General features: G+C 31.9%; 1 protein-coding gene across 1 annotated transcript in view; it reads left to right on the top strand.

Moving 5' to 3' along the window:
• Positions 1–41: 41 nt before the first annotated feature.
• The window catches only part of LOC132716169 (tRNA (32-2'-O)-methyltransferase regulator THADA-like), a 35,658-nt gene continuing 18,607 nt past the window's right edge, over positions 42–17,092 (top strand). The window contains exons 1-23 of the mRNA XM_060699377.1: positions 42–141; positions 2,116–2,201; positions 3,389–3,557; positions 4,059–4,170; positions 5,805–5,965; positions 6,213–6,347; positions 7,218–7,341; positions 7,636–8,094; positions 8,578–8,693; positions 9,148–9,152; positions 9,727–9,801; positions 10,330–10,525; positions 10,758–10,851; positions 11,100–11,276; positions 12,042–12,206; positions 12,533–12,642; positions 13,205–13,383; positions 13,708–13,910; positions 14,250–14,405; positions 14,771–14,907; positions 15,561–15,686; positions 15,961–16,065; positions 16,900–17,010. Coding sequence (XP_060555360.1) covers positions 2,122–2,201; positions 3,389–3,557; positions 4,059–4,170; positions 5,805–5,965; positions 6,213–6,347; positions 7,218–7,341; positions 7,636–8,094; positions 8,578–8,693; positions 9,148–9,152; positions 9,727–9,801; positions 10,330–10,525; positions 10,758–10,851; positions 11,100–11,276; positions 12,042–12,206; positions 12,533–12,642; positions 13,205–13,383; positions 13,708–13,910; positions 14,250–14,405; positions 14,771–14,907; positions 15,561–15,686; positions 15,961–16,065; positions 16,900–17,010 — 3,195 coding nt within the window. The 5' untranslated portion in view covers positions 42–141; positions 2,116–2,121. The remainder of the gene's footprint in view (positions 142–2,115; positions 2,202–3,388; positions 3,558–4,058; positions 4,171–5,804; positions 5,966–6,212; positions 6,348–7,217; positions 7,342–7,635; positions 8,095–8,577; positions 8,694–9,147; positions 9,153–9,726; positions 9,802–10,329; positions 10,526–10,757; positions 10,852–11,099; positions 11,277–12,041; positions 12,207–12,532; positions 12,643–13,204; positions 13,384–13,707; positions 13,911–14,249; positions 14,406–14,770; positions 14,908–15,560; positions 15,687–15,960; positions 16,066–16,899; positions 17,011–17,092) is intronic.

Genomic DNA, 17,092 nt, shown 5'->3' on the forward strand with positions numbered 1-17,092 from the left:
TTGTTTTATAAAATAATGTTTTTAAAAGACATATTAAAAAGCATACGTTTAAAGACTATCTTTGTTGGGTCGCGAAAACTGGTAATAATTGAATTGAACAGATATTGCAAAGTTTAAGATGATTTCAGTGATGAATGAGAAGTAATTTGCATTTGAATTATCTTAAAGTGTACAGTGACACACATATGTTTCATTGAAAGTTGTCAATAGCGATTGCATCGAGTAGTAACACATGCCTCTCAAGTGCTTGTGTAATCGGATAGTAGCTGTTGGCGGATAATCTGGCAGATATATATTTGAATCTAAATAATTGTTTTTCATTTGCATATACAATTAAGTACTGTTTTAAACAGAAATAAATGTTGAAAATGTTTTCCCGTTTGTGACATCTGTCAGTCTATTTTAAACTTTTCTCTCACTTTTAATCCTCACAAATGCAGAACAGTCTAGGGGGGTTGAATCATGGTCATTATAATTTCTCAGCTTAATATGAAATTAAGCGTTTTAGAGGTAGCATTCGGTATTTCATGCACCGCTTCAGATTTCTCTTGGAAACTCGACTTTTATAATAATATGAAAAGCAAAGCCTATGAAAGGGGAAGTCAATTAATTTTCCGTTTTAAAGGTGTCATTCGGTATTATATGCACCGCTTCCGTTTTCACTCGGAATACTTGACGATTATTTATCCGAAAAGTTGCGATTGTCCGTTTTTTTTATTTGATTTTCTTTTAAATATACGCATGTAGTCTATAGCCGGGCAAGCCAAAGCCCAGGCCCGCTTCGCGGACCCGGCCTTTGACTTCCCCGTATTAATATGAAAATAGGCAAAGACTTAAACGAGAAAGTCTGTTAAAAAAGCGTTCATTTTTCTGTTTTAAAGGTGTCATTTGGTATTTCATGCACAGCTTCAGTTTTCAGTCTGAATTTTCTTTTAAATATACACATGTAGTCTAAAGCCGGGCAAGCCAAAACCCCCAGCCTGCTTTGCGGACCCGGCCTTTGACTTCCCAGTATTATATTAACAGATATTTTTGCTTGACATTTTCGGGATCTTGCTAGACATGTCACTCCGCCCAGGACAGTTATCCTTCCAAAACTTTAAAAATGGCCATTATTTTTGTTATACTTCAAGGATGATCTTCATTCTTGGACATAACAACCATTTGAACAAGACCTTCAAGGAGACCAGACTGGACTTGACCTTGACACAGTAATAACCTTGACCTTCAAGGTCATATATTTGATTTTTGCTATTTGGCTATAACTTTGTTATTTATGAATGGATCGTCTTTATACTGTTAAAGACCTTTAAGTAGGCCAAATTGAATCTGACCTTCACTAATCAATGACCTTGTCCTTAAGGTGGTATTAAACATTGTCTGCTTGACCTCTACCAAGTTTGTTTAAATTGTAGTTCTAAGCCTAAGGTCAAAATTGACCTGACCCCAGAGGTTATGTGTTTTCGGTATATGTCTATGGTTAAAATTTAACAACTTTTCACCTGAAAATTCACAGGCTATATCTTAGATATTTGGCATGAAACAATTTATAGTTGACCTTTTCCAATTTTTTTGAAATTGTAGTCCTTGTCCAATTTTAATTAGCCCCACTATGACCAGAGTTCATGACCCAGTGACCTGCTTTCTGTATTTAAAGCTTCAGGTATGAAATTTGTACTAGATGCACATGTGCATTTACAGCTGCAAAATTAAAAGGTAAAATATAAGTTGACTTACTTACTGATCCAGTGACCTACTTTTTTGTAATTTAGAGCTACAGCTATAAAATTTGGACTAAATGCACAGTTTCAGACTTTGACATAAGTTGACCTAGATTTTGATGCATGAACTTACATTTTGTAAGTATTGCAGCAATTTGCTACAGCTCTGAAATAACTAGACTAAATGCAAATTTTCTGATGCAACCTTCAATTTTAAGGTTAATGATTGAATACTTGGCCAACATTTGAAATTGCTTGACAATTTCAGCCAATTAAATTGACAGACAAGAACATCAGATGATCTTTATTGTTGTTTATTGATGTATGAAACATACTAGTCTGTAAAAGAAGTTTTAAGTAAAGGTGATTTCATAAAATCTTTCATTTATTTCAGGTAAAGATGTGTGAAGTTGATAACAAGCTCTTAGAGTATGTGTTTAGCAAAGATCAAACTATTTTGGAAGAATTAAAAACTCACAGGTAGGAAAGAATTGTTACCCTTAAGCATATGCATTCTTTTTATTTCTAATGAAGTCTACATAATAAAATATATTGTAGTTCCTACCAGTTCAGCTAGTAATTTTGATGAAATATATTGTTATTTTAAAAGTTTGCCATGGCAAAATGAAAAAAATTAGAGAATGCAATAAAAACATAACAATAGCACCAAGAACATGTCATAGGATAAGTTTTAGAATGTTTTGGGATGTTTTAAAAAAATAATTGCCATGGCAAATTTGCCATAGTAAATGTAGGAAAAATCTTGCCATGGCAATTCTAATTTGCCATGGCAAAATGCTGAAATGCCATGGCAAACCACACTTTGCCATGGCAAATGCAAACTTTAAATGCATTTTTACAAAAAAGTATTAAAGATAGAAAAACAAATCATATTAACTTTTAAACCTATTGGTAAAAATGACAATTTAAGATAGTTTTCATTTTTTTAAAGCACGTAAAAATAGGGGTTGAATTTGCCAAAAACCGGCTCGGCAAAAAGAAACCGGAAGCTTTTTTTAAATGTTTATTTGTTAGTTAAATATAACTGGTTTCAGTATATAACAACAGACAGTTCCAATAGTTAAAAATAAGAAAAGTTCATTTAATTAAGACAGTGGTCTGAGCAGGCAAAAGATTGAAATAAATATTATTAGGTTTTTAAAAAGGGCAATTATATGACACTGTTTACACTTACAGAATGAGATTTTGGTTGAAATAATTTAATATGGTTTCGTTAAAAAAATTTATCTGTTTTTATGAAATATATTAAAGGCACATTATGCCTTAGAAATCCATATTTTTTTAATTCTTGAAAAATGTCAAACATGTGTTTAATAATGTTTTAATAATGGATTAAGAACATGTTATATATTTAACAACTAAAGAAGTAGTGCTGAACATGCAGTAAGGTGTTTGAAAGGTAGCAAAATGTAAAGAAAGTAGCATTTGACTTCCGTACAAAATACTAATTCAAGATAATTATACCAATTACCAACATAACAAAATCAGCAACATATTGTCTATGTATATGGCAAATGAGTATTTTTTTGAAAATTGTAACAAGAAACCAAAAATAAAACAATTTAGGGAAATAGATATTATAAATGTAGTATAAAGCCATTTCTGAAGCATAATGGGCCTTTAACATTGATTTTTCTTACTGACAGAAGTGGAGATGTGCACAGGCTGTTGAGGAGGCTTGATGCTGTAAGAAAGGATAGTTTGAAAAATGTTGGTACCTGGACCATTCCTCAAGTACACACGTTACTTAATGCTCTTGTGAAATGTTACCTTGATACTGCAGACTCCATCAAGTTATCAAGAGCTGTTGAAAAAGTAAGTCAATTCTATTAAAAATATTTATAAAAGTTTGCCTTTAAATTTTAAAATCACTCTTATATATTATTGGACCCTTCTGAGTTAAAATGGTCCAAAGGCCTATTTTGTTGTATGAAACAAAATGCTTGTATTAAAAGGAACTTCGCACAAAGAAAATAGCTACATGAAATCTTTTGGCTTCTTCCTCATTGAAGCAAGAGTCTGAGTGATCTTTGAAAAATAATAATTATTAATACATGCATTGATAAGTTAATAACACAAATTATCTGAAATATTTTTTATCATACCAAGTATTTTGTTTATGTTAGTTCACTACACAAAACATAGATCTTAAACATTACCAGGCTAAAATGTCTTAAACAGACTTGCCCATCCTTTAATCTGGAATTTTATGGTAATCAGTCATGTACTTGTTTGATTTAGTAAAGATTTTGCATTCACCTTCAATTAATGGTGCATTTTGCTGTTTGCTGTATAGTTATCATTTGAATATTGTAGCTATGGCAACCATTCCTGGAAGGTCATCAGGAATACTTAGACCATTGTTTAGAAGATTGTGTATTGTTGGTTATCAACACTTCAGGGGTTGACAGTCTACAGATAGCAAAAGGTACTGATTAATTACTTGATTTTTTTTCAAATTATGTATAATCTAAATTTGGCATTTTTCACCTATTTTAAAAACTGTGTTAAATATGATTTTTGTGTCACCTCTACGGAGTAGCGGCGACATATAGGGATCACTTCTCCGTCGTCTGTCTGTCCGTCTGTCCGTCCGTCCGTCACAAAACTTGTCCGGACCTAAACTACTGGTGCAATTTCATCCAAACTTTACAGGAATGATCAGTACCAAGTCTAGTTGTGCATATTGTCAGCATTTTCCGGTTCAGTGATTTTTGTCAGAGTTATGGCCCTTTAATAATTTTTAATTTTAAAGTTTGTCCGGACTACTTCTCTTATACCACTAATGCAATTTCAATGAAACTTTACAGGATTGATCTGTAGCTCAAGTCCTTGCGCATATTGCACGGGTTTTCCGGTTGAATGATTTTTGGCCGAGTTATGGCCCTTTGACAAAAAGGTGTTTTTTCCTGTCGTTGCCAGATACACAAAAGCTTGTCCGGACTACTCCTCATAAACTACTGGTGCAATTTTATCCAAACTTTACAGGAATGATCAGTTCCAAGTCTAGTTGTGCATATTGTCAGCATTTTCCGGTTCAACGATTTTTGTCAGAGTTATGGCCCTTTAATAATTTTTATTTTTAAAGTTTGTCCGGACTACTTCTCTTATACCACTAATGCAATTTCAATGAAACTTTACAGGATTGATCTGTAGCTCAAGTCCTTGCGCATATTGCACGGGTTTTCCGGTTGAATGATTTTTGGCCGAGTTATGGCCCTTTGATAAAAAGGTCTTTTTTTCTGTGTGTTGCCAGATACACAAAAGCTTGTCCGGACTACTCCTCATAAACTACTGGTGCAATTTTATCCAAACTTTACAGGAATGATCAGTACCAAGTCTAGTTGTGCACTGTCCGTCTGTCTGTCTGTCTGTCACAAAATTTGTCCCAACATGAAATTGGCCATCATGAGGCGACATATGTGATTACTGATTGCTCTTGTTATATATCATATTATCATATGTACGGAAAAAGTAGAAACAGTTAAATTGTTCTCAGAAGTAAAAAAATTTTGATTTTTTTTTTAATTCAGAAAAATTAGGTTATTTTGTATTGGGAATGCGGCCTTATATTGGCTCCAGGTGATTGGTTGAAAAGGCCCTGACAATGTGAAATAGCACATCAATGCTAGACTGTTGTGTATAAAGTTAAATGCAAGAGTGATAAGCAACCCGAACAACAGTAATCAAAGTAACACAATTATCAAAACAAGAAATGATGTATATTACCTGATGAAGACTTTTGAGTCGAAACGTTGTATATTTTTCAAATAAAATAATTACATTTTTAAATTGAAACTGGAGTTGATTTCTATATTTAAACTTACATTAGTATATTATATGTAAAAAACTGGCATTGGTCAGCTGTCTTACACTTGCTTCTCCCATATCAGAGATGGTAGTTACTTTGTGTAATAGCAAATCAGTAATTTGATGTCATGTCTGTGTCATCATGCATGAGAAGAATGGTATATTTCCCATATGTGTGAATTAGTTTCCTGTATAGCTATTGATCAAACTTCTTTCATGAAATATTTGTTATCTCCTTTTCTTGTTTTACAGTTTCTGTTTTATTGGAACAAAACAAAGTGGTCCAGGAAATATTTAGAGAAAACTTGACAAAAGTAACATCATGGCTGTCATCAGAGTTGTCTCCCTTGCTGAAACCACCTCCAGACAGTTTAACTCCAAGCCAGTCTCAGTGTCTACATGCCCTAGTAAAGGTAAATGTTTTTTGTTGTTTCTATGATTTATTACTTCAGCAGTCTTCAATAGATTTGCCTTATTGTATGTCAAAGGATGCATCTGCATTATTTGCTTGGTGAGAAGAGAATGTCTTTGATACAACTTGTTTAGTGCAGCAGTCTTCACATGTCTGCCAAATTGAATTTTTGCTGTACTTACTAATTGACAAGGCTAACTACATTGTCTTGGCAATTAACGAAAACACATTTTGCCAACTGATTTCAGATCTGTCTACAGTTGTTTCAAGTATGTACAGAGGAATTTGGTGTACAGATTTGGGAAATGGGTGATCAACAGTCACAGATGAATCAGTGTGTGTTGGCAGTTGTTAAAAGTCTTGTCTATATACTTCAAACTCAGGTGACAAATCTTTTACTCTCCTTACCTTGTTTTTGTGTATGAACAGATTATGTATGTTACTGGCATGATTACATGCAAACCAAACATTTGAAATGCTCTAGTATGATTTGCTTGGTTTAAATTGTTTTTTTTTTCTTCATTTACATGGATAGAGAAGAAAGCTTGTAGTTATGACTTCCTGAACATACCAGTGATAGTGTCAATAAGGAAACATAGTTTTGACCACAGAAATACTTGAACTCATGATTTCTGGCTTGAGAGGCCGATTTTTAACTTAACCATACATTTAATTGCAGGAAATCTGCAATATTCAGAATCTAAACTCTGTCTCTAGTATATATTAGAAAAAAGCCATGTCAAAAAATGTAACTAATCTGTGACAAAGTTTGTTAACAAAATCATAATTTTATGCATTTGTAATGCCTTGTTTTACTAGAAGAAACATTCTATTGAGAAAGAATGCTTAGTTGCTGATTGCTTTTGACAAACGTGTTAGATAATTGTGTAGTACATTAATCATATCAGTTTTTACCTGTAATGTTTTCATGCTTTAGAGTGATCTCTTTGTGTCTAAATGAAATGATATTTTCTGTTAAGTTAATGCAGAATTTGTTTTCATAAGCTATAAGCATATTAAATAGAAACACTTGGAACTAATTAGTATTAGTTTATACAAATTTAATTTAGTTTGATTGTGGAAGCTATAAGCTTATTGAAACACTCTCGAATCCATTCCTGGAACCAACCAGTACTAAGCAATGAATGTAAAGTTTCTTGCTCAAGGAAACAACTAGTATTAAGCAGTGACTGTAAGCTTTTTTTCTCAAGGAAATATTTTCTGGTTTTATTTTATTAAGGATTTGTTTTCAGGGTTATCACACAGACTGTGTGTTGTTGTCTGGTACTGCAACAGCTCTCATGTTCAACAGCTGTATGATCACAGAGAATGCTGTGAAATCATTCTCTATGCTTCTATATCAAGTCCTTAATGCAGGTATGTCTTCTGATTTCCTAGATATATATAACACAATTATTTAAGTACATCCAAACTGTCAGTAGCTTTATCAGTAATTAAGAGTCAAATAGAAGTGTAAGAAAGAAGTGCTTAGTGTTTTGCTTGATTGCAGAAAATATTCTTATATTAAAGCAGCTTAAAATTACACTGTTTTGAAAAAAACACTTTAATGGGGTTTAAAGAATGCTCATATTGCAGGGACATGTATGCCAATGTGCTATATTCCTGACTCTGTGAGTACATGTGTACATTGTACTTAAATTGTGTTTACAGATTCAGCTTGCACAGTAGAATTTCTTAAACAAGAAAATTGTCTAGATGCTGATCAACAACAGTGTGTGTATGACATTCTCAGCTCACTTACCCATGCTAAACTTGGACCTGTTTCCCTTATCCGAGGAATGGTAGCATGTGGAAGGACGGACATTTTGTTTGCTGATTCTCAAGCTTGTGCTGGAGATACAAAGATGTTATTTAAACAGCTGTATCAGTATATTTCTATTCTATGCAAGGGAGATATCACACTTCATTACCAAGCTTTCCAGATTCTCTTACTGTGGTATGCAAAGTTGACTAAATCTCCCTCTAGTGTGGAGAGCAGTAGTTTAACCTCCATTCTAGAGAGTACTTTAGATTTAGTAGTACTGAACTGGGACAGTCCAGTTGAAGATGTTCCTGAGGCAGTGGTGGATATATTTGCATGTATGATGACAGCTTGGCTGAAAGTGAAAGGTGATTCACTGATATATTCAAAGATATTTTCTGATTTTCTTTAACAATATTTTTGTTGATTATCTTATGTGTCAAAGATAGATTACAACATAGAATATTATATAATCATTAACAGAGTGACTGAGTCTATCTAATTGATTAAAGCTATTGATAGGATTTTTTTATAAGCTTGTTTTTTCAAACAATATTGTGGCTATCGTGCTGGCTATGACATGGGCCTAACACTTATTAAGTATTTACTTGCATATTTATATAGCGAGTCAATATATTACAATTATGAAGCATTGAATGTATACATTAAAACTGCCTATGTTTTTATTACATGATCATTATTTTGTCACTGTACAAGACTGATAACACTAGTCATTTTTATTTAGAAAATTGTTTTTAGTTATAGGCTTTAAGTTTACACCATAAACAATGTATGCCTGAGCAGTAAGTTATGTTTATTTGGCATCATGTTCAGCTGGTTTTGGTTTTTAGATGATATGCCGGATTTTCCCAGCAAGATTTTAGACAATTTGTTGAGAACTCAGTGGTATGTGAAAGGAAGATACAGAATTTTGGCAGTTCTACTCAATTACTTAGATCCAGTTAAAGTAAGTTTATCCTTTTATAGCATGTTATATAGGCAACATATTAAATTTTCCTCAAAAGTTTTGATTTTTAAAGGAATTTGATATGATTTTAAAGGTTTTAGAGGCTTTTTGTTGGAATTTTGGAGAGATATATGACAAAAAATAAAATATATTCTTCTCAACTGGTGAAAAATACTTTATCAATTTTAAAGGCTTGGCAAATATTTCAGTTATCTTTTAGAAAGATGGGCATCATCGAATATTCTTAAAATATTTTTACAGTAATTCTGGATCAAGTATATATATCATTTATATTAAAGATTTTTAATGAAATGATAAGCATGTTTTTCTTTTAGTTTAAAGTTTTTTTGAATTAGTTGTCTTTGCTTTTGATGTTTCATAAGTGAAAAAAAAAATTTTCATTGAAAAGTTTTTTTTTAGTTTCATATGTCTTTCCCTTTCTCACAAAATACAGATACTGTATTGAAATATTATTTTTTTCGGGGGAAATGTTCATATTTTTTAATACTGTTTTTTCAGTTGAACGTTGTTTTTTGAGTGTATCAATTTTATCCCCCATACCTAATGGTTAATCATTAAAGTCTTTTCGAAATCATTTTTCTTTTCTGGGGCAAGATTTCCTTTAACCTTTAGACATAGCTTAATAGAAAATAAAAAATTTAAAATTTTATAGTTTTTGAAAAAAACCCAGGATTCAGGTTCAATTTTACGGGTTTTTAACCACAATATCCATCCTAAAAACAAAAATTGTTTACCAGGGCATTTTTAAACACAATTACATCTTAGCTTTTAAACTATAGTTTTTTACAAGCGGGGATTTAAAAACCCTAACTTTTTAAAATAGATTTTTCAGCATTCAAGAACATTTTTTTGTGATTTCTGTAAAAATCTGGGAAAATAGAGAAAAAGGATAATATTTTGATCTTAACTGATGAATACTTTCTAGAACTTTAATGGAAATAATTTTTGTTTCCACATCATCTGATGTTTTGCATTTTAAATACATGTAGAGGTCTACATTTATATTTTAAAGGAACACTGATGGAACAGAACAGTGGAAGGCTTCATGGTTGGCCACTTTGACAGAAGGCCTTGTCAGTGACAATAGGTGAGTTATTTTAACATTTTTATCATTATGGTGTTTATTAAAAAGTAGTTACTAGTTTCAAAATCAGTCAAGTAGTTTAAATAAATGAACATTTGAACAGCAAGAATATTAAAAATGTTTGAGCCATTTCTTTTAAAGCAATACTTAGATTATCATCATACTTAGTTTTTAACAACATTTAAAAGTTCTGCCACTTAACATTCTGACATGAACAATCTTTTTCCAAAGTTAGTAATCTGTTCTGGAAAGCAGCTTAGTGCTCTTCATCTTCAACTTTTACCTTTCCATTTTCTTCCTGTAAAGCAGAACCTAAGATGCAGCATACCTTGGATGAATGCCTTAATGAAATTTCATTTTGTCTTTATGACCTTTACCAATAATTGACCTTAACATTCAAGGTCAAATTTTCAAAATTCAAGAAATATTACCATAACTTTGTTGTTAATTGATTTTAGTTTGTTTAAATTTTCAAAATTCAGGTAATTTTACCGTAAATCAATTATTTTATAATTAACGTTTTTTTTCCAGTTTAGTCAGGTACAATACTAGTCTCCATTGGATACCTGTGACCTTTAAACTGTTACCAGACACGTCTGATGCTGTCCAAGATCACCTTTCTTCTGCAATGAAAGATCCCAAATACCCTGTAGATAGAGTTAGACTGCTCCATGCATGGATCATTGTGGCCAAAACTGTCAGAACACAAACTGGTAACACAAATCTTGTAAGTGTAAATTTAAGGGTAAAATTTAACTACATGTGTAACATATAGGTAAACGTTGAATTGGTATTTGTTAAATGATAAATAATTTATATGACATTGATCTTATAGGTATTATTTCTATTAAATAACCAACAAAATTTTTTAAAAAGTGGGCTGTTCTGTATATGGACATTAGTTTACACTGTTTCACAGTGTATTGTTACGATAATATAAAAATATTTATTATATTTAGGAACATATAAATATACAAGAGGCCCTGTGCTGTGCTGATGAGGATGTGAGATCAGATGCCATTTCCTTAGTTTGCACAACTCTGAAAAAAGCTGGTCAGCGCTTTTATATTTAAATTATTGTAAATATTATTGTAAATCTGCTTGCATGTCATTGATTTATTTGACTTTGAATATTTCTGATCTTTCTTTAATATGGAGATGAATATAAAGAAAACATTTGAAGATGGAAATTGAGTTAGATAAAATTTATAATGTAACCTCAGATCTTTACTGTGCTCAACTGCTGTATGTTTACATATAGGACATTTACAACTAACATGTGATAATGTTTCCACTTGCAGAATGTATATCTAAGGTTGAGGTTTCATTACTGATGGAGTGTATACCATACAATATTAAGCTAGACTCTGCACCATTTAGACAACATCTTGGCTCAGACATCAGGAAATTGTTGGTACGACTTAGAGATAGCTGTACAACATTACTGAAATCACCAACACAAAATAAAGAGAAACTAGGTAATGTATCTCCCTTCATGCATACGGTACTTGTTTTTACACCTCATACTGAATATTTTGAATATTTAACTGCATAGAATTTGTAAGTAGGTAAAGGAATTGATTAAACAGGTGTTTCTGTATTAGACAGTTCGCAGTAGCATAGATAAAAACAGACATTTGCCTACAGCTAAGTTACTATAAGTAATCGGTACTCAGATTTTGTATCATTAAGCTGCATTTAATCTGCTCCAAGTTATAAATTTTTTACATGGCAAATTTCAACTTGAGTTTCCCATGTCAAAAACTTTTTATTGAATACTGTTTAAAAAATTCCTATTGAAAGAAAAAACTCATTAGTGTATCTCATATAATAATGCCTCTCGTCTATTTACCCTAAATTCAATAATTATTGTTAAAACATTCTAATACCATTCTATTTATGATGTTTATTTGTAAATGTAAACTTGATGTGTTGCTAGCTCATGTGCTGGACTGCTGGTATGAAGAAATGGAGATTTGATATCCTAGGGGATGCCTAACATGCTGATGTGACTTTCTGAACTCTAATGTATAGGCCATGATGTAAGGTTTGAGAGGGAAAAACATAACATTGCTGGCTAAAACAGACATATCCTAAGAAAGTATATAGTAATGTTTATGAACAACAACCATGAACTTAATTTATATTTTAAGTATTATAAAGTTTATCACTGTTTTCGCACAGGATTGTAAATACATGTAGATTTAAATTTATATGTATATTTATTCTGTATTATATTTCAGACTGTGCTCTAGATTTTGTAGACTGGTTACACCAACTATGTATACAGTTTTTATTGCCGGGTGCTAGTTATCAAAGAAGGAAAGGCAGTCTAGATTTACTGCATGTTATTTATGAAAGTTTGATATACAGTGAGGGTAGCAAGCAAAGGAAAGGATTTGTACCAGGTATATTCCTTGTAGTATTGCTTTCATTTACGGCAATGCTTGTGTATTTTATCTTATACAGTGTTTAAGTGCAGTATAGTCTAGCCTTTTAAGAAAGTAATCTACTAAATTAAGGGCCTGTTTTCAAAGTTTGACCAAAGTATATAGATTGATCCTTTCAAATATAATATACCTGTAGTGAAACCCTGTACAAATAATTTAGTGGTTCCTTTTTACATGTACATGTAATTAGCAAAATTAATGTGACATGTGGCACTATTTCTTCACAAATTTTCCAATTTGATTGATTTTTGCCTTTAAAAATTTTGATTTATTGAATGATTTAGAAAGTGCAATGAACCTTGTGAAGTTTGCTCAGTCCAGTGAAAGATGGGATTTCTTCAACAAAATGAACACCCAGGCTCTCATCTTATGTCTATTGGATGGTGCTGAGGAGGTAAGTAGATATGCTTATATACAGTATGATTGTTATGTTTTTATAAAGTTTACAGAAGTTACCTTTCTTGCTGTTGCAACTGTTTTCAGGTATTAAAACACGGACAGATCATTTGAAAATGTAAAACAGGCTTTTTATTATCTACAAAAAAATTGTAAATTGTCACATTAATTGGCATTTATACTCTGATATTACTCCACAGCCTGTTAATTTTTAGCGTGTCTCAGAAAAAGTTTAGCTATTATGATTGCAGGACTTGCTGGTGTAGATGTTGTTGTCATTGTTGTTGTTGTGGAAAATCTTAATTGTAGCTCATTATTCAAATGCTTTGCAAGATATCTACACAGGAATAGGAATACTTGCTTGTTATGACAAGGCATATTTGTAAGGCAATAGCATATATATTTCTGGAAGCTATATTAATGGAGATATATGCCTTTTGTTGTTGTTTTTCCTTGTTATCCAGTACAGTAAAGCATCAACAAGAATATCTGATTATCATGCCAAATGCAATTGTAACAGAATAATTAATTCTAACATATTAATGTGTTTTAATTTTTAGATTCAGATGTCTTCATATATGCTGCTTACTAGATATTATACTATGACAATTGATGAAAATGTGAAAACCCCACAGAGCTTGTGCTGCCATCTACTGGGTGAATCTCTCAGACTGTGTAACAGTCCAAAAGGCCATGAAGGTCAAAGTGGTGCAATATTGTGTAAACTAGTCTTTCAAAAGTAAGTGTCGTCCCCTTGTAGAAAAAATGACATATATAATTTCTTTCTGTGTGCTGTTTTTTTTAAAGATTTTATATGAGGCTTTCTGTGGTGTTGTTTCTTGACTTCTGTTTTAAAATCTGCCTACATCCATAGTAGATAATCCTTATGATGCAAATTATTTATGTTTTGTCAAAACTTCAGTCTATATACAGTATATACATGTACAGTAATAGTTGTCTGAATGAGTTGTAACACTTGTTGTGCTCTGCAAATAAAAAAAAAAATAGTATGATTTATTTATTTTTGTTAACATTTAAAGCACATTTGCATTCTTTGTTTTAGGTATGTAGCAGATTCAAAGATGAAATTCAGTATAGATAAGAATTCTAAATGTAATTCAACAGATGTTCATGTGTCTGTTACCCAGGATGCATCAGTCAACAGTGCTGTGGTGTTTATAGAAATGTTGTTGTCTGAAGCAAAGAGATTTATGTTAGAGGCTGAGAAAGACCTTGTCAAAGCCTCAAAACAATACCCAATGCATGGTTAGTTGCTAAATTAGGATTGTCTCCAGTTTAAGTAGTGTTTTGTTAGAATTGAAATAAAATATTTAAGATATGTCTTATTATAGAGACCTGTTAAAAATCAATATTCTGTCCACAATAGGCCAGTTTAAGCCAGATCATAGAATCATGATATTACATACTGTAGATGTACAGCAGTGCTAACATTGATGCGTTATTTTGTCATTTACTATTTCATTACATAAAGCTATGAAAATTTAATATAAAATATTTTTTGTTTAATGACATAAGTTAAATAAATAAGTCAAAAATTAGTGAAAGACAATCATCTTCCATTTTATTTATTTTTTTGATGAACAGGTCTAATATCAGCAATAACTCAATGTCTGACAGGAACAGATGACCTTTGGTTGACATCAGCTGATGATTTAGTGGGTGTGTGTGAGCAGTTAGTAGAATTTTGTCAACAGATTATAGAAAAGATGCTGAACATAATGGCTGGGGTAGCTGGCCAAGGTATTGAAAAACTTAGATACAAAAACTTGTGTCCAAATCTTCTTGTGTAGTGAAGCGAGGCTTGCCCAATAAAGCTTGATAATAATTGAAAGATCATGATTTGAGATAGTGTCATAATGATTGAGCATGGAATTAAAAAATGAAAAAATGAAAAGGAAGTAATTAGGTGTAGATAAATAGATTAGTTTTATAACTAAAAGTTATACTTTATCAGACAATGGAATGTGGGATACAGTAGTGATATGTTGGGGCACTATATTTGTGTTGTTATATTTTCACTTAATTATATTCTTTAACCACGAGTCTGAGATGAGTTTTTTATTTGATGCTGCTATGTATGAACATATTATGCTTATTGTTTTCAGAAGCCTGTCCATCATTTGCAGAGATAGGTATGGCATTAGAGAATCTTCTGTCAGAGAATCAGACTGACTATGAGGAGACGACATCACTCTCACCGGAATATCAGTACATGTTGTCATGGTGCTGGAATAATATCAAGGTATGTATTGCTTATGTCATTGTTATTTAAGTAGGGACATGGCCGAGGGGTGAACGCTTAGGACTAGTAATCTAATGATTGCTAGCCACATGGGTTCAAACCCTGTCAGGGACAAGTTGTTGTTTCCTTGAACTAGATACTTTACACTCATTAGTCAGTACTGGTTGGTTCCAGGAATGGATTCAAAAAGTTATCTACAAGCTTATAGCTTCCTACACAATCAAACCAAAATGAATTCTGTTGTTATTTAAAAGAATGTGTTTACCTATCATGTAGCAAAATTGTGACCAGAACATATTGTTTGTTCTATTTTTTGTTACTGTTTTGTTATTTCTTTTTTGTTATCATAATGGTGTGCCAATGTTGTCTACCTTCTAACTGAGTTTTAATTTCAGGATAATGTTACAGTATGAAACATTCTATTTAATATCTAATTACATTTATAAAAAAAAAAAAACAAATCCTTAAAATTCATTTTGGAGAAGTTATGCACATTTGTCAAACTAAAAAAATGATTTGTTAAGGTCCATTATTTTCTTTAAAACTTTTGAATTATTCACTTCAACCTTAGAATAATATTTCAAGCAAATTAAGAGTTATGTCAAAGTTAAGTGGAGACCAAAGGCATCAAATGAAAAATGTTTATTTTACAGGAAAGCTGTACAAGTCTTGGGGAGGTTACCCGGGTAACCATTTCGTCAAAACAACCAATGTCTGTGTCCACCATCCACTCCATCAGTACTACTTTCCACACTGTGCTTACCAAATGTAGGCATAAGGTATGATTGTCATAATATTATTTATTCATATTTTAGTTTTAAGTTGAATTATTCTTACTTATTTGAGATAAATATATACTGATTAAGTATTTAATTACATAAGGAAATGCAGGTTTTGTCTGGATGTACTTGTCATATAGGCAGTGAAAGGGTTAATATACATGTATAGCATAGTTAAATGGTTATGAAATGGCTAAAGCTATATTTTCTTCTCAGATTTAATATTAGGTTTGAAAGGTATAATTGATGGTATTTAATGCATTGCTAATTACAGGGTGTAATAGAAGGATGCAGAAGTGCCTATGTCAAGTTCTGTTCTGCTCTGTTCCTTAGCAACCAACAGGAAGTGCTTTCTATCCCAGATAATGCATTAACAGAGGTACATGTATGATTTAAAACATTTATTTAGCAAAACAAACACCCAGACCTAGCCGATTTGGCTAATACTACTTAAAGAAAAGCCTTTTAAGTAACCCAAACTGACCATTGTGTATTTGTACCAGATCTTGCATTAGTGAATTTATAAAACTTATAATTTATGGTTAAAGTCAATGTGTATTTTAGCTTGATTCTTCATTTCCTACTCAGTTTCTTTATATGCATCGAAATCTTTGTTTGATCATTACTGTAAAACTTTTTTAACTGAGCTCTTAGAGAAATATTTTGGTAATCAGGTATGAATATTTATTGACTCTCAACACTATCTCAAGGCAGGATTATATGAGTCTGTCATGGATGTCTCCAAAATTTTGCCCCCCCCCCCCCCTTCAGCATTTAGTTTTGAAAAAAAAAAACTTGTTCAATATTATATTTACTAGCCCTGTGATTTGGGCAGTTAGTGACATAGAAGATTGATCTCATCTTACCCCTCTCATAAGCTGAGTTTATTAAGTTTTGAAAAAAGATTTTACTTGTCCAGTATTATATTTATTAGCCCTGTGATTTGAGCAGTTAGTTACATAGAAGATTGATCTCATCTTACCCCTCTCATAAGCTGAGTTTATTAAGTTTTGAAAAAAGATTTTACTTGTCCAGTATTATATTTATTAGCCCTGTGATTTGAGCAGTTAGTTACATAGAAGATTGATCTCATCTTACCCCTCTCATAAGCTGAGTTTATTAAGTTTTGAAAAAAGATTTTACTTGTCCAGTATTATATTTATTAGCCCTGTGATTTGAGCAGTTAGTTACATAGAAGGTTGATATTTTACAGGTGTTATCTTGTCTGAAGAAGAAGAGAATATCAAGCTCTGTAACACGAAGATCAGCTGGTTTACCTATCATCATACAAGCTGTTCTAGTCAGTGAGAAAAAAATGAAAAAGGTGAGATTTAACAAATTCATACATGTGAACTCTCTCTCTTTTAGCGCCCATTTTCTGCAGCCATATTTTCAAAGATTTTTTT

Source organism: Ruditapes philippinarum, unplaced genomic scaffold (genome assembly GCF_026571515.1).
Source record: "Ruditapes philippinarum isolate M1 unplaced genomic scaffold, ASM2657151v2 ctg128_1_1_1_1, whole genome shotgun sequence".
In the NCBI taxonomy this organism is placed as follows: Eukaryota; Metazoa; Mollusca; class Bivalvia; order Venerida; family Veneridae; genus Ruditapes; species Ruditapes philippinarum.